The sequence below is a fragment of the Onychostruthus taczanowskii genome, unplaced genomic scaffold (assembly GCF_017590055.1).
Source record: "Onychostruthus taczanowskii isolate IOZ18803 unplaced genomic scaffold, ASM1759005v1 scaffold113, whole genome shotgun sequence".
NCBI lineage: Eukaryota > Metazoa > Chordata > Aves > Passeriformes > Passeridae > Onychostruthus > Onychostruthus taczanowskii.
This window is the reverse complement of record NW_024497963.1, coordinates 874,706-892,746: the sequence shown is the minus strand read 5'-3', so window position 1 is coordinate 892,746 and position 18,041 is coordinate 874,706. Positions and strand designations below refer to the sequence as shown.

Here is an 18,041-nt window from a genome sequence, read left to right as displayed (position 1 = left end):
TTTCTCTATTTTGGAGGAAGGGTTCCATGAAGTATAAGACAGACATAACTAAAATAAGTTTCTCCAGCAGGTGAAAGGCATCGGTAGCTAATGTGTCTCCTCCTAAAGCAGCTGAATTGCAAGTCACAATCAGACATTTAGAAAAAAATGTCTGCTTGATAATGTCCTTTGCCATGACAAAGTACAGTCACAGGAGTAGTAAAAGGCTAAAAGAATGGCCAGACAAAGACAGATCATCAGTTTGCCTTTAGTTTGAGACTCCTGCAAAGCTGTTACTTGAAAATACCTACGTCGAATACAGGAACACAGAGATTGCCATCTTACATGTATATTTAGTCTTTGGTTATATTATTTCAAATGTTATGTAGCTATAATAGCATGAAATAGAAACCTCCACCTGATACAGAGAGAGATATTACATCATTGCTGTTACAATGCTCTGCTGCAAAAGGACTTTTAAAGGATTTCTAATGATAATGAAAATATTCTGATACAGCATTAAGGATTTCACTACTGAAATGTGTTTAATGTAAATATGCTGTCAGATACCCTTCAAGTAATTGACAAGAGCAGATGATTAGCAGTGTTCTCAATAGTGTTTTTGCATAATCTTACATTTTGACAGAACTCTTCAGCTGCTTTTTATTGTCAGTGCTCTGCAATCAGTAATACTTTTTCCTTGACATTTACTTTGTCATTATAAATCTTGTAAGTGGTCATTTAACTTGTTCAGTATGCATGTAAGAATATCATTACTAACACGTTTGAAAAACGTCTTCCTGTTGAGGAACTATTGTGAAAGTAAACTTAAAAAACCCTAAATGAAGTAGGTTGATGAGTGAAATAAATACCTGTCTGAGCATTTTCATGCACATTTCAAGGATGACTTTAAAATCTCTCTCTCACTGAGCATTCACTCTTTTAAGTCATCGAATTCAACGTGCTTCTTGGATTTTTAATCTCTTTTTTATTTTAATACTATTGTTCAGTTATGATCATTTACATCTGACTGACCGAAATGAAACTCTTATGATCCATAAGCATTCATAATTACATACTGCATGTAACATTAATAGTCAATATAATAAACCTTCATCTTTATTGAAGCATCTCTTGTTTCTACAGCAGTTCTTTAATCTATCTCAATAGATTTCTAGTGTACAGCTCATATAGATTTGGTCAGTGACAAGGGTTAGAGTAGTCTTGTAGAACATTTACTTGTAGCTGTGAAAAGCCCACATTCATCAGAGGATTAGGTCGATCAGATTGTACCAGGATCAATGGAAGGACTGTGTGATCCCTCTTAGGCTGTAATGTGTTCACCTTCTTTGGAGAGAATTCACATACACACACATTTCTCTGTCTTAAAGCCATTTATCTCAGAATGTCAAATTGCAATAATTAACCATTATTGATCTTAAATTCAATTAACTTCATTAACACAGGTCATGATGAGGGTGCTGGTAAGGGAAAGGCTCTTGACAAGTGTCTTTTCTTATATGACATTGAATGTTCACAATCATGGCTATAAACTATTCATACTGTGCCACGGGAACATCTTTTAAAAATGACAGGAGTTTGGTTGGTGGCTCTGAAGCAACATTTTAATCCCCTCCCCCTCGTCTCCTAGTTCTCAGGGTTTTCCAGCAAATTTTCTATTCAGGAATCAGTGAACCATTTGTTTCTAGCACATTATCTTAGTGTGGCATTATAGCAAACCCCACCTATTCAAATACCCTTCTGTTCAATAGGTACTGGTAGATAGAGACTCATTTACAGCAGTGTACATTAGTATAGTTAGCAAATGAGTGAAATGAATATTCAGTGCTTTTTTTTGCTTCACATAAAAAAAAAAAAAAAAGCTGGGGCCATCTTGTAGAGGTAATCCTGAGAATCTCTGCTTGTTTCAAGTCCTAAGATTCATATTGCAGTCAATAGTTGTTTTTCTTAAATGAGGGCTGAATAGCAACTGTGAAAGGACACAAAGCTTTGTTGGCCCACACTGAGCTCCTTTCTTAATAGAGGAACTTCATTATAAGCACAAGTTCACAATAGCTGAAATTGTGATTGAAATCATTTGGATTTCTACTATACCATTCATACAGATGTATAGAGTTTATTGTAAAGAGGCAGTGCAGCCAAAATAGCTATTGAAGCTACTGTAGAAAGGGCTTCAATGGGAGATGCAAGTTTGCAACAAAATGAAGGATCAGACTTCATCAGGTCTTTTGGTACATTTTGAATGTCTTAAGTAGGCATGATTATTTACAAATAAATCACCAAGTAGAATGACTCATTGTAATGTACTGGAGCGTTTCAGGTGAAAACTTGATTTTTAAAAATTTTGCAGCAAAGGTGGCAGCTCCAGAGATGTGTGTGTATGTCTAGTACAGCTAAACACAAATACAGCAACAGATTCTAGTTACTGTACAACTTGTAAGATGTGGACAAATTAGGAGCAACCAAATATGTGGGAAGATTACAGAAATTAAGGTGCAAGATTTTTTTCTTGGTGTAAAAAACAAGTAAACCATATCAGAATACTGAGAAATGTGCATGAAGAGAAATGACAGCATCAGTTTTGTTCAGAAACAGATTTCTGTGACAATTAAATGGTCATTTTGTCACTACATTTGCTATTTCCACTCCACTATACAAAGCATTTACTGAGAAAAGGCAGGGCAGAAACAGAATGGTTTGATTACTGCATTTGAAGAAACTAAAGTTCCCTTACAACATCTGTTTGCTCAGTGAAGGATTATAATAATTACGAGCTATTAGAGCCATATTGAGAACTTCTATGCTCATGGCTGCTTATCCCAGAGTTGGCTGTGAATCTTGTATTAGTTTGTAGAATGCCCTGTGTGCTTTTCAGTGATTAAAAGATGCCACCCAAATGTCTGGTATCAAGCAGAGATTGTGTCACTCTGTATTTTGGTACCAATTCATACAGAGAATTTGGCTTCATCTTGCCAGGATGTTGACAGTGACTTTTAACTGAAAAAGAAAACAACCCCCAAAACAAACTTTTTTTTTTTTTTTTTTCTTGGAACATTCTGGTAAATATTTTTGCCCATTTGAGGAAATAGTAATTCTCTGCTTAGAAAAATTCTGCAGAATCCAAAGAACAATTAGGGTCAAGTGTAACACAAAGCTTTTTTCTCTGCTGCTGAACGCCTATTTCACTGACTCCCACTGTCATGTCTGCTTGCATGGAGTGGGACCCTCTAGCAAATCTGTAGTACTTTTCACCAAGCAACTGCCTTGGAAACCAAGGAAAAGCCACTTTTGTCTAACTTAAGAGTGGATCACATTTATTCACGTTGAATAATTTATACAGCAAATATAGATGGGTTTTTTTCCTGTTAGTAATGCTCTTGGTCATTGATTTTGTGATGTTTATGTGAAATTTTTGAAGCTCTGGGGCTGCCTGTGAGCTGATACTTCACCAGTCTGTGCCTGGTTCCCCAGTCCTTAGTAGTGTTTCCCCTTTGTGGCTGGGTAGCTGACCCTTAACTGCCCCATGGACAGTGAGGAACTTCATGCTCCTTGGAATGGTGCTCATTTGTAACTTGGGTGCAGCTGGAGGAAGAGCAGCCTTTCCTGGGGAATGTGAATGGGTGGGGAGGGGAGGAAGAGTGGGGTACTACAGGGATGTTGATGGAATGGGATCATGAGACCCTGGACTGAGTCAAACTGAGGAGCAGTTGAGAAATTCCACTGTGTGCTCCCAGTCTTTGTTGCTCATTTGCCTACTTGGTCTGGCTCTAGTGGTGCTTGTGAAAGGCTGGTTATGTGGTGGCAGGGAGACCCAGAAGGTTTTTTTTTCTCCTTTTTCAGCAGAATCAGCCAGAAATTCCAGGCATATACCCACAGGAGCTGTTCAAATCTCTATTCCCCCAGAGTGCAAAGGGGAAAGGAGATAGATTCCACAAAATACCATAGTGAGGAAGGTCCTTCTGTCATTGTGACAGTCCATAACCTTTCTCAGCCTTTCCACTGGATTCCTGTCAACCCTGCCTTGCTGCTGGTAACAGCTATGGGCACACACAGTGGAACATCAACAGTTCCCCAGCTGTGGTGCTTTAGGTAGCCAGTTGTAGTGTGTGTGTGTGTGAGTGACTGCAAATTTAGGTCAAACCTCTTAAAACTTCCTGGCCAGAAAGCTCTGTACTCTTGTTCTTGTGAAGTTTCTCAAAAGTATGTCATTCACTCCTGGCTGTACAAGAATGACATCTGAAGAAAGTATCTAGAAATTGATATGATTTTGTTCATAAAGAGTAGCTTGGACCTTGGTTCTCAACCAAGGCTTTTTAATGTTTGGATCCCTTTTTGTCAAAAAGCTCTTGTAGAAGGTGGCAGGTGAACTCTTCAAGTGAGACAGATTTCAGACTAATCCTTGTGCAACCCTACCCATAGAAGAGCACACTGCAGTGTGTTGGGATCAGTACTTCTCTCCACATCAGAAAACAGTGGTGCTGGTTTCAAGGGTGAGTAATTTGAGCGGGTTTTAGAAAATCCTGCTGAGCACGTTGAATTCAGGGAGTTCAGGCCCCAGGGAGAAATCAAGGCAGGGTGCAGTTTTGGAGGAGGGAAGCATGATCCATCATGTTCCATGCCCAGCACAGGTGGGGCAGAGTGGGTGTCACAGTGTGAGTCCTGCTGTGTGCTGGGAGCAGAGAGCTCTTCACAGGAGAGTTGTGACAATACTCCAGAAACCTTCCCTATTTTCCCCACTGTGAAAAGAAGTTTGCTGGCAGCCTGCAGGTTCAGCATTCACTGGATCCCAGCAGCTTGGCTCGGAGGAGATCTGTAACCACAGGCTGTGGGTTGTGCTGAGTACCTGCACCTGTGGGCATTTCACTGGGTGAAATAATTGTTTCAGCTGAAAACTGGCAATTATTTTCAATTATACATGTATATTGTATTCACATAAATACACTGTGAGGAAACATAGGAACAGAGCAAACCTAAATCATCTTCCCATGTTTTGTGTAAATAGCTGAATTATATATATTAACCTACAGGAGTAACAGGCTCCTTCACTTGTCTTCTTGTCTAGCACCAGACAATTAACTTTTAACTTCTTTCCAGGTTTTCAGCTGTAAACTGTGGATAAGAATGTTTCTTCCACAGGGCTGATGTGAAAAATAAAGCACTTATTGAAGCTCTTGAACACCTCATTAAATGATGCTGTCCAATAGTTCCAAGTTGTTTCTAAGCCATCATCTCATAGTAGGATACACTGTTTTTTTAGATCTATATTTAGTGGAGGAGATAATACATAAAAATGAGGTTTTCACTTGGTCATTTACGAAACATCTAAATAGTATTTGGTTTCAGAAAAAAGAATGCCTCCCCTATCAGATTTCATGGCAGTTTTTGAATATTTTCTCTCTTCATTTGTGAGTGGTCTTTATGACACATTTCTTGTGGCTCTGTAAAGTCTAAAGTGAACGGGAGACCTGAGTCCTGTACTTCCTTTAAACTACACAAAACCCAGGGGAGTTTGGAATACAGTGACCTGAGGAAAAGGTGCCTGATGTAAAATTGCTTTGTTCTGTGCTTAGGTAGCCCACACTGTAATGACACATAAACTAATTCCTTACACATAAACTAATTCTTTGTTATCATCTCTTTACTGTGTGTCCTTCTCCATGTAATTCTCATCTCTTAGCACTTACAGTTGATTTGGCCTCTCTGAAGTCTTTCCAAATGTAATACCAGTCCAGGATGCTGAATCAGAGCAGCTGGCTAGCTTCCTCTGGCCTATTTCTGAGCTCTCTGTGGCAGACAGCTGCAGTATTTTCATGGAGGAACAAACAAAGTACACTTCAAAGTTTTCAGTGCCTAATGACAGCCACCCATTTGATTGGCATCCTATGTCACATCCATCCACACCACTTCCCAGTAACTTAATCCTACACTCTCTATGGCATGAAAAGGCTGCAGATTTATCAACATACAGAAAAATCCAGCTAAACAAGCATTAATCATGCACATCACATCAAATTAACATGTTCAAAATTAATATTCTTGACCTTGCCAGTGGGCAGAACAATCCGTCTTGCAGTGGGCTCACGCTCCGGTGCGAGGTACCAGGGACTTGAGCCGACGTGAGAGAGAAGTGCTGACCTCTTCACTTGGAAATAACATTTCTCTCCCATAATAGACAGTCTTGCCTCTATGAAACGGAACCTTTGACCTTTCTAACAGGAATAATGTCCCTGTCAAGGTGCTGGGTAATCAGTATTGCCATGCCCGTTTAGAGACTGTTGTCATTTGCCACTCTTGTAAGCAGGGCAGTCACTCCTGCCTCCCATCCTGACTGCCTAATGAGGAATATGTGAGCATCTCTGCCAAGGAGAGAAGTCTCAAATACAATTTCAGTTACATGGGAATTATCAGTTAGTCTCAGTATAGAAATAGCTCTTGTTGTGGGTGAAATGTTTGCCTTTCTTGCTGTGAGTGGAAGGCCTGTGGAGTGGGAGTTTTCTAACAGACTAATATAACTCTTTTATATGCCTTCATTTGCATCAGGTCTTTGATTGACTCCATCCACCGAGCTGCTTTTCTCTTGCCTCTGCTCATTAATTTTGTGAATAAGGTTCATTGGCACAGTCAGATCATCTCCATGCCGCTGTTCCTCTGTTGGCTGTCTCTGCACTGGCGTTGGGACTGAGCTGCCTCTTAACTTCCAATGGTCCCACCAAAACTGGGAACTCTGAGGTTTTTTCAAAGGTTATTTAAATATTAAAAAAAAATATTCTGTTAATTTCTCAGGTGGCTGGTGTCTAATTTAAAACAGAATGGGACAAGTATTTAGGAAAAGGCTGTGCACTGCCAGCAGCAGGGGCAGTGACAGGAGCCACCTCTTGTGCAGTGCCATGGAATAGGGAGTGAGGGTCAGAGTACAGAGGGACTTCCTCTGGCAGAATCCTACTCACTGCTCCACTTTATAATCTAATATGATCCTTTTCCTCTGTTTCTTTTTTACTGGGAATATAATATTGATCCTGTAAGCATTAGGAGCATTTCTGCTGTTATTTTTTATTCCAGTGTGAAATGTAGATGGGCTCAGGTTCTTTACGGATTGAAAAGTTTCTTTTCCCAATGAACTCAAAATTAAATGGTTTGGAAGATGACTCTTAGTATTAACTGATGATTTTGAATGATGCATAACAAAGATGATCTAATTTTTTTTTTAATACAAAGCTATTTGGTTAAAGCAAAAATACTTCCAAGAAACTGAGTGGTTTTGATAAACTTTTGTCACTGAGTGATTTTCATGTGAGAAGAATATTGGAATGTTTTGTTCCTTCTCAAGCAAACAGCATATATACTAGTTTAAATATACCCCCAGTGAGCTAATTAAAACAAAAGAAAAAATTTGGCAAGAAAAAAACATAATTAAAACAAAAAATTTCAAAAGTATTGAAATGAAATATTTGGATGAAATATTTGGATAGATCCAAGCCAAAATATATGGTTTCAGTTTTATTTTTCAGGAAATGAAGGAAAAAATGGTGCATATAACTGGGTTTTGGAGAACAGCAAAATACACCTTTAGTGCCGTGGTCTTGTATTTCCAAACAATCTCAAGGAGGTGGGTGTCCAGCCACTCACTGTGGGGGTGTTGCCATGGAGGGGGTGACAAGCCTGGAGAAAAAAAGACTCAGGGGTGCCCTCATCACTCTCTATACCTCCTGAAAGATGCCTGTGCTCAGCTGGGGTTGGGCTCTTTCTCCAGGCAGCACTGACAGAACCAGAGCACACAGTCTCAAGCTGCACCAAGGGAAATATAGGTTGGATATTAGGAAAAAGTTTTTCACAGAAAGAGTGATAAAGTTCTGGAATGGCTGCCTGGGGAGGTGGAGCAGTTAGCATCCATGGGTGTGTTTAACAAAGCCTGGATGTGGCACTGGGTGCCGGGGTTTAGTTGGGGTGCTGGTGCTGGGTTGGACCCTTAAGATCTCTTCCAACCCAGTGATTCTGCGAATTGTGTGAATTCTGTGCCACGCACTCCGTGTTTCTGCTGCTTCTGCTGAGGAGCAGCTCTGGCAGTCAGGCTGGAGTGGCAGCCGTGGTGATGGAGAGCCCAGGACATCAGCAGGCACAGCTGCTCGGGCTCCTCGGGGGCTTCCTGTGCCTCTGGAGACGCCGTGGGCTGCTGGTGCCTCTCTGCTCTCGAGCAGCAGGTCCCTGGTGCCTGTGCAGAGCCAGGTATATGAGTTTATTACTGTCTATGCAATATGTAGATCATTTTGGACAGTGATGGATCACAATTTATTTCCACTGGCAAAGAAATGATCCATAGCTCAGTTATGAAGGTAATTCCCTCTTGTGTGGAAATGAATTGCATTATACCACAGCTTACTGCTATATATTGGTATCAAATGTGTTAATTTCATTGTTACCGAGCACTTCAGTTAATAATTACAACAAATATTAATGAGGGAACTGTCTCTTCTCAACCTCTCTATGGCTGTACCTGCAAGGTGTTTCTGAACCCCTTTGATATCCTCTTCTCCAGAAACTTGAGTGCCATGCCAGGCAACAGCTTTCCACTTTTTGTCAAATACTGTGTCACAGTGACACCACTGCTCAATTTGCAGGCAATTTCCTGTGGGTTATGGTGCCCTGTGAGATGTAAACTAAACACTTTTTTGAGAACTGTGATTTTTTTGGTCCTCTTTCTCTGGAAAAACAAAACCCAGAACTGCCTAATTTCTTTCATTCCCACTTTTATTAACTCCTGCCACTAGAATTGCCTTTAAAGTTGTCTCTTTTCCCCTCAGACTTTGCTGTTGAGGCATTGAAGAACAGTTTTACAGATGCCCTGCTGTTTGCTGGTGCTGGGTTGGACCCTTAAGATTCGAACATTTATTCTACACTTGAAAAATATCGAACTATACAGATGCCCTGCTGTTCAAACATTTATTCTACACTTGAAAAATTTCGAACATTTATTCTACACTTGAAAAATATCGAACTACGAGTCTTTTTTGTCTTTTTTTTTTTTTTGTTTTTTTTTTTTGGTTTTTTTTTTTTTGCATAATAGAGTAATGGCTGAGTAAGGATGAGCTGGTGACAATGCTTCTTATAAACAGTCTGTCCTCCAGGCAGTGAATCACAGTGGAAAACCCTTTTACCATCTCCTCCTGATTTTATTCTCTCCTTTCACAGTCTCTTCACTTTTCCTGTAGGTACTTCACCGAATAAGAAACTTCTTTGCTGTGGGCCTCCTTGTCCTTATTTCTGGTGCAGTGAGGCTGTTACCTTCATCTGTGCTCATGCTGACCATTTCTTGCCCCTGAGCAAGGTGTGGTGAGGCAGGGACCCTTCCACTAGACCAGGTTTCATCCCTTCTCTCCTCTGTGCAGGGGAAGGAGCAGAAGGAGCCCTTGGAACTGTCACTTTTTCGAAGCTGCAGATTGCTGGGTTAAATTCCACACTGTCGTTTGTGCCTTATTTCCTGCATTTCTGGATCAAAGACTGATGTCACAAGTTGGCTTCACAACTTGAGCTTAGGAAGGGGAACAGCTATAGAGGAGGCAGCTCCTGGTTAACACGCAAATATGCTTGATAGTTGGTGAAAAGGGCAAAGAAAGCATGAAAGGTAAATAGATTTACATTTAAATGAGCTGCATGCTGGAGGTTTTCCCTAATGTAAAAGTCACTCTCTAAAAAAGCTGTGAATGTGACAAGTCTTTCAGTTCAAACAAAATTCATAAGACTTCAGCAGTAAGAGAAATAAAAATGTAAAGAATAACACACTAATTAGGGAGTTGGTTCTGTGCCCTCTGGTTGTGTTGGTTGCATGGTGTGCAGGGATGGAGCCCTTGGGTTTGGAATGTGATGATACTAATTAGGGAGTTGGTTCTGTGCCCTCTGGTTGTGTTGGTTGCGTCCGAGGAGGGCTTTCCATGGTGTGCAGGGATAGAGCCCTTGGGTTTGGAATGTGATGTGGTGGTGGGGATGGGTGGCACACACTCAGACAGGTGCTCAGCAGCCAGGGAAAACTACAGACAGGCGCACTCGGAGAGCCTTGCTGTGCCCCCCAGCCTGCAGGTGTCAGTGAGGTCTCTTTGGGCAGGTAGTGTGGTGATAACTTCAGGTGTTCTTTGCTGTGCGAAAAGGAAATTGTTATCCAGTTTCAAATCAGAGGCAAAGAAACAGGAGTTGCAAAAGAAAATCTGTTTCCACAAGGGTGGAATAGGAAGAGGTTATATTTGCTTCCAAATCAGAGCTTTCATGCCATGATTTCTTCCTTCCATAATTCCTTATTCAGGGGGATTTGGTGTGGTTGAGAGAGAGGCAGTTAACAATCAATTGTCTGCACATTATCAGTAGTTATCCAAAATTTTTCAGCTTCAGAGAGTAATTTGAACTGCTTTGGTCTCCTGTGCTAAAGTTCTGAAAATCCACCTTTTTCGATTCTATGTATTTGTTTTTGTTGCAAGTATTTGCAGGACAGAGCTGAACCTTATTTCAAGTTGTTGAGTCTTTGATATACATAAAATAATAATGCTTTTTTTCCCAAATATTTTGAAAAAACATAAAATAGAGCAAAACAGTACAGCTCTATTTCATTAGAGTGGTGTACTTATTTCCAAAGTCTGATCTTTGTACCAGCACCTTTGAAGCATCATATGATAAAATTTTTTAACATTATTCTTTCAAACACTGTGCTCCCAAATTTTAAAAACAGGGCCCTTGCTGCTTGAAATTTCTGCACTGAAATTATTTGAACCGAGATAATCGATCATTATTATCTGTTGCTCTTATGTGATATGTTTGTGCTTTCAAAGGTTTAACTTGTGTTCTGAGGATCACATTATAACTTTACATGCTTGGAGGAAGATTTGCTACCATTCATCCATGTGAAAGAACAGTAGTGAATATTTTGTATTACCTAACTGAATGAAGAAATACTCCATGTGAAACTAAAAGCCTGATTTCATTGTCACTTTAACAGTTGTTTTGTCTCTTGTGGTTTTCTGATAACATTTAAACATATTTTCCCTGAAAGAAGTTTGCAAGGTTTAGTACTGTGTGTGTGATATCTACTATAGTGTTCTACATGTTTCAGTCTGTTGGTTAAAGTAGGGCTTTTTGGGGTGTAAATGGCTATCTTCTCTGCACTATTGCCTGAAGAAAGAAGCTATAGGTTGTTCAAGATACAAATGCCCTACATTTTCCAGATGTGTTGCAGAGAAGGTCAAATGTCAGGTATCTTTAACCACAGAGTTACTGAAAATGTGACTTTTTTCAGTTTATAATTATCTTTATGAGAGATTTTAAATTCTGAAGAGAGTCATATTCTTTTTTTGCTTTCCTGCAAATTAATAGATCATATAGAAGTAGATAATTTTGATTAGTTAATGAGTCCTTTTTTAATGTTTCCTTAATTTTCTTGCATAAAGGAAAAACTTAGGTAGACTTAGTTTATGTAAAACAGAAGCACCATGGAAAAAAAAATTGTTTACTGTCAGTTGCCAACTGTCCTATTCAAGAGGAGTATCTTAGATTTACATCACCAGTTGCATTACTTGAGGGGAAAAAAAGACAGGATCCCTGTTGGGTGTCCGTGTAGCTTATGCTGAGTAAATATTGACAAAGTAGTCTAAAGAGCAAACACTTTGACATTTGTAAGGTCCACTGGAAGGTCTTGTATATATTTATACAGCAAGAATGGGTGCAGCATACCAATTTCATTGAACTAGCTCCTGACATAGTTCTGCATGGGCTTTCTTGTTGAGGAAGTTGTGTTTAAATGGGAACGGGACATTTGTTACACCCATAAAGAATATCCTCAAATTGCTTTGAACGAGTTGTTTCCAAAGGTTACATCACTTGCATTTAACCATCTCTTCTAAAATGTGACATGACTAATAATGATAATTTTAAAAAATCTGATTTGTAAAATTTATTTTAACTGGCAATTTTTTTACTTTGTAGAAATTCTTGATGTTTGTTGTGCTCTATATTTATTAAAGATCGAGTCTCAAAACTGTAATGAGCAAAAAATGCTTGCTTAATTTAAATTGTGAATCTGTCTGTTAAGAAATGCATTAGGGGTAGGAGAAGCATAAGACATATTAATTGACAGACAGGAACTGCTGTCTCTGAGGTTGATACAAGTAATTTATTACTTTAGAAATGAATGCCACCTCCAGAATGTGCTTCATTAATTTCAAATTTAGTTTTAATTTCAAGCTGTTGCCCCTTGAGAAGAATAAGGTGGCAAATTATGTTTGAAGAGCAGATTTTTTTTCTTGCTCTGAAGAAACACTAAATTTTAACTGTTTAATTTTACAAATAAGTACACTTCTTTGGCTAAAGCAAAAGTATGATGAGCAGAAACTAACTTGTATTTTCTTCTCTTCATAATAGCCTATGTTTCAGACGAACTAAAAGCAGCGGCGCTGGTAGAAGAAGATGTGGAACCTGATGAAAACACAGTTGATGGGGAGCCTTCAGCAAAATATGCATGTCCAGAGAAAGACTTCAGTAAGAACTGCCAAAGCTACCAAAACTCTCCAGCAGCTGAGTTCTCTAGCCATGAAATGGACAGTGAGTCCCACATCAGTGAGACAAGTGACCGCATGGCAGACTTTGAGAGCAGCTCCATTAAAAATGAGGAAGAGAGCAAGGAGGTTTCCATACCACTGGAAGACTCCACGGTGTCTGATAGTTTAGAACAAATGAAGGCCGTGTATAATAACTTCCTCTCCAATTCCTACTGGTCCAATCTCAATCTGAACCTTCACCAGCCAATTTCAGAAAAAAACAACGGCAGCAGCAGCAGTAGCAGCAGCAGCAGCAGCAGTTGTGGAAGTGGCAGCTTTGACTGGCACCAGACTGCAATGGCCAAAACACTGCAGCAGGTTTCTCAGAGCAGAATTCTGCCAGAACCAAGCCTTTTTAGCACAGTCCAGCTGTACAGACAGAGCAGTAAGCTCTATGGCTCTATATTCACTGGAGCCAGTAAATTCCGCTGTAAAGACTGCAGTGCTGCCTACGATACTTTAGTAGAATTAACAGTGCACATGAATGAAACAGGACATTATCGAGATGACAACCATGAAACAGATAACAATAACCCCAAAAGATGGTCCAAACCTCGCAAACGTTCTTTGCTTGAAATGGAAGGGAAAGAAGATGCCCAGAAAGTGCTAAAGTGTATGTACTGTGGTCATTCATTTGAATCTCTTCAGGATTTGAGTGTTCATATGATCAAAACAAAACACTACCAAAAAGTGCCTCTGAAGGAACCTGTTACACCTGTAGCAGCAAAAATTATCCCAGCTACTAGAAAGAAAGCATCACTGGAGCTTGAACTTCCAAGTTCTCCAGACTCCACGGCTGGGACACCAAAAGCCACAATCTCAGATAGTAACGATGCACTTCAAAAGAATTCCAATCCCTACATTACGCCAAATAACCGCTACGGTCACCAGAACGGTGCCAGCTATGCCTGGCACTTTGAGGCGAGGAAATCTCAAATTCTGAAGTGCATGGAGTGTGGAAGTTCACATGACACCCTGCAGGAGCTCACAGCTCACATGATGGTGACGGGACATTTTATTAAAGTCACTAACTCTGCCATGAAAAAAGGGAAACCAATTATAGAAGCCCCAGCCACACCGACAATAACGTCATTAGTAGATGAGAAGGTCCAGTCTGTGCCACTAGCTGCCACCACCTTTACATCTCCTTCCAACACACCTTCTAGTGTTTCCCCTAAATTAAATGTTGAGATTAAAAAAGAAGTAGATAAGGAAAGAGTCATTGCTGATGACAAAATGAAAGACAAAGAAAAGTCAAGCGAGGATGAGGAGAAGTATGATATCTCCTCAAAATACCATTACTTGACTGAAAATGACCTAGAAGAGAGCCCTAAGGGGGGATTAGACATATTGAAGTCTTTAGAAAACACAGTTACATCAGCTATAAACAAAGCCCAGAATGGCACACCGAGCTGGGGTGGCTACCCCAGCATTCATGCTGCCTACCAGCTGCCTAATATGATGAAGCTGTCGTTGGGCTCATCTGGAAAGAGTACACCCTTAAAACCTATGTTTGGAAACAATGAACTAGTGTCACCAACTAAAAACCAGCCCTTAGTGTCTCCACCCAGCAGTCAGACCTCACCTGTGCCAAAAACAAACTTTCATGCCATGGAAGAATTGGTAAAGAAGGTCACTGAGAAGGTGGCTAAAGTGGAGGAGAAGATGAAAGAGCCCGAAGGAAAGCTCTCTCCGCTGAAGCGTGCAACGCCTTCGCCGTGCAGCAGTGAAGTCAGTGAACCCCTTAAGATGGAGCCCCCCAGTGATGGTGGCTTTAAAAGCCAGCAGAACAGCCCAGTTCCTCAGAGAGATGGTTGCAAAGACAGCCCAACTGTAGAACCTGTGGAAAACGGGAAAGAGCCTGTGAAATCCATTGTAGGTTCTTTAAGTAGCAGCACAGCCATCATCACTGACCACCCTCCCGAACAGCCATTTGTAAATCCATTAAGTGCACTGCAATCTGTCATGAACATTCACCTTGGCAAGGCAGCAAAGCCATCTTTGCCCGCTCTGGATCCAATGAGCATGCTTTTTAAAATGAGCAACAGTTTGGCAGAAAAGGCTGCAGTGGCCACCCCACCTCTACAGTCCAAAAAATCAGACCACTTAGACCGTTATTTTTATCATGTCAACAATGACCAACCCATAGATTTGACGAAAGGCAAGAGTGACAAAAGCTGCTCTTTGGGTTCAGCGCTTTTGTCATCCACATCGACATCTTCTGCATCTTCTTCATCTACAGTGACAACAGCAAAGACATCTGCAGTCGTGTCATTCATGTCAAACTCGCCGCTACGCGAGAATGCCTTGTCAGATATATCTGATATGCTGAAGAACCTGACAGAAAGTCACACATCAAAATCTTCCACACCTTCCAGCATATCTGAGAAATCTGACATTGATGGTACCACAATAGAGGAACCAGAAGAGAGTACACCAGCTCAGAAAAGGAAGGGACGTCAGTCTAACTGGAACCCTCAGCACTTGCTCATATTGCAGGCCCAGTTTGCAGCCAGCTTACGGCAGACTTCAGAGGGCAAATACATCATGTCAGACTTGAGCCCTCAAGAAAGAATGCACATTTCCAGGTTTACGGGACTCTCAATGACCACAATTAGCCACTGGCTGGCCAATGTGAAATACCAGCTCCGAAGGACGGGGGGAACTAAGTTCCTTAAAAATTTGGACACTGGGCACCCAGTGTTCTTTTGTAATGACTGTGCTTCACAGATCAGAACTCCTTCAACTTATATCAGTCATCTTGAATCTCATCTGGGTTTCAGGTTAAGAGACTTGTCCAAACTGTCCAGTGAACAGATTAACAATCAGATAGCACAAGCAAAGTCACCGTCTGAAAAACTGGTGACGTCCTCTCCAGAGGAAGATATCGGAACTTCTTATCAGTGCAAACTTTGTAACAGGACTTTTGCAAGCAAGCATGCTGTTAAACTTCATCTTAGTAAAACACATGGGAAGTCACCAGAGGATCATCTTCTGTACGTTTCGGAGTTAGAGAAGCAGTAGCATTTGCTTTTGATTAAAATAACTGTAATTTGCTTTGAGGAAAACTGTCAAAGACGCCTTAAAGCTACTGTTTAGTTCTTGGCACATGTTCCTATTTTAACTCCAGAGTCGCTCTGGGCTGAACTGTTTTGTATAACTGTACAGTGTTTAAATAGAGGTGCATAATCAGCTGTTGTTACTGGTAAAATATGAAGGTTAAAATGCAGTGGTAAGTGTTTGGAACTTTGTGTAAATTGGATTTAGTTGCTGTGCATCCCTCTGATGCATCAAGCTGCATGCATTAACAGACAGTTTAATTAAGCATTTATAACTAATTCTGGTGCACTTTTTCATGTGACCTAAGTGTGCTGGTATTTCTCACCCTATAATCTTTAGCCCTCTGAGTACTTTGAAGCACTTTTGCATTAATTTGGTAAAAATGTAAGGATATGCTTTTTTTTTAGACCCTTACTAGCTTAGTTCTGATTACTAATATGAACCTCCATTTATGCAGAGGTGTCTCACACCTTGAAATTTAAAAATATAATTTTCACATTGAAACATAGATGTATATATTGTATAGATTTCAAAATCTCTTATGAAAAATGTGATTGTGGTTAACGCCATTTGCTTTTTTTTCAGCATTTTTAGCAGCAGCGGGGTTTGTACCTGATAAGACCCAGGTATAAACTGTACCTATATATAGTGTATATTTCATTTTTTTTTAGATCTAATGGTTTTTCCTTTAACAATCAAACATTGTAAATTATGTGATAAAAGATACCACAGATAACATTTATAAAGTATTCAGAAACATTATTCTTAAAGCAAAGTATGTTTTGCTTTGTTTTGCTATACAGTACATCTATATTAAGAGAGGTTCATGTTTAAATTATACATATTTATTAGTGTTGCAATCATTTGTTTGGTTTTTTTGCTTTTGTTTTTTTTTTTTTTTAAACTGTCTGAAGAAACAGAAGCCACGGACTGCATTCCTGGCATACATTCTAACTGTTTTGCACAACATGACTTTTAAAGGTATTTATTAGTAAAAAAAAAATAAAAATAAAATAAAAAGAGAAAATTCAAAATAAACTCAGTGCTCAAAGGGTTAAATCTATTTGAAAAACTTGTACTGTATTTCCTAAACATTGATAAAGCCTTTAAAATGTTTGTACTGTAATACTTTGCTTAAAAAAGTTATGAGGCATTCTGTGATATAACCTCTTTTACTTATTTATAAGCGCTCTTGGTTGTTATTTCCTATTGTAGAATGCCTTTTTATTTCAATTGGTAACTTTCTGTTTTGTTCTGCCTAATTATTCTCCCAAGATTCCATACTGCAGCTTTATCTTTAGGCATATGAAAGGTAACCCGTGGTTACCAGCACACTAAGTGATTCTGTTCGTCTCCATTTTTGGCAGTTAATTTGCAGAAGTAACTGACAGCTGACACCATATGAGAATCTATGTATAAAATATTGGCATGTAAACAGCACAGACACTGTAATGCACTCTGTGCCCTGTTTTGTTGTTGACAATGAAGCACCATTATATGACTCTTCATATAACCTTTTTTTCTACAGCAGCATTAAAATTGTCTTTTTGCTATAATTTTGTGTTGCGTTCACAATTATGTCTGAAATGTGCTACGACTAACGAGCACATTAAAATTAAATTGTATGCTATCTGTTTATGACTGAAGCTTGAGTAGGTTTCTTCATCTGCCAGGTGCTGGCAGTCAAAAGCTGCACATAAATCACTGGAGTTTTAGTGAACTTTAGCATTTAAAGAGCAGGGTAGCACTTATTCAAAGGCTGCATTAACAGAGTTTTTTCCCCCAGAAGAGATAAATGAGCGTTATAACTCCCTTTTAAGCATCAGGTAAGGCTGGCTGTGGAGAGGGGGGTTAGCAGCAGTGCGTGGCAAAGCAAATAGGTGTTTTGCTGTGAGTTCAGATCAAGGCAGGCACCACTGCTCTCCTGCCTTCCTCCTGAATGCATTGAGCACAGTCTGCACCCGAGGGTGTTCCACTGCTCAGAGCATCCCTTTCCAGCTACCCAGCATTTCCAAATGACAGGAGAAGGAACCTGAGACCGGTGACTCCAACTTTGTGCTTTTGAAGTGAGTCCTCTTCTGGCCCTGCCTGCTGCAGGTAGAGAGGGGAGAGGAGGTGAATAAACACAGCCAAAGAAAAGCAAACAATCTGGAGCGTTTATATGATAATGACAGATTTCTGCTGGTGTTGACAGGTCATCCCATCAAAACCTCTGAAAACAATTTGCATCTCCAAACACCTATGTTGCTATGCATGTAAGTGATGCCTTTTGCCAGTCAGGTGAATTCTGAGTCCAGTGATGGCTACATGGGAACCAAATCCACCACTGCAGAACTTCAGCATCCTCAGTGAGAACTACCATCCCAGTGTCAATTGTACAGTTTCCTTTCTTTTTTTAAAAAAGTCCAC

The 18,041-nt window shown here is 40.0% G+C and overlaps 1 protein-coding gene across 1 annotated transcript in view; it reads left to right on the top strand.

Annotated features, from left to right (window-relative positions):
* The window catches only part of TSHZ3 (teashirt zinc finger homeobox 3), a 63,803-nt gene extending 46,569 nt beyond the window's left edge, over window positions 1-17,234 (top strand). The window contains exon 2 of the mRNA XM_041426611.1: window positions 12,397-17,234. Coding sequence (XP_041282545.1) covers window positions 12,397-15,596 — 3,200 coding nt within the window. The 3' untranslated portion in view covers window positions 15,597-17,234. The remainder of the gene's footprint in view (window positions 1-12,396) is intronic.
* The last annotated feature ends 807 nt before the right edge of the window (window positions 17,235-18,041 follow it).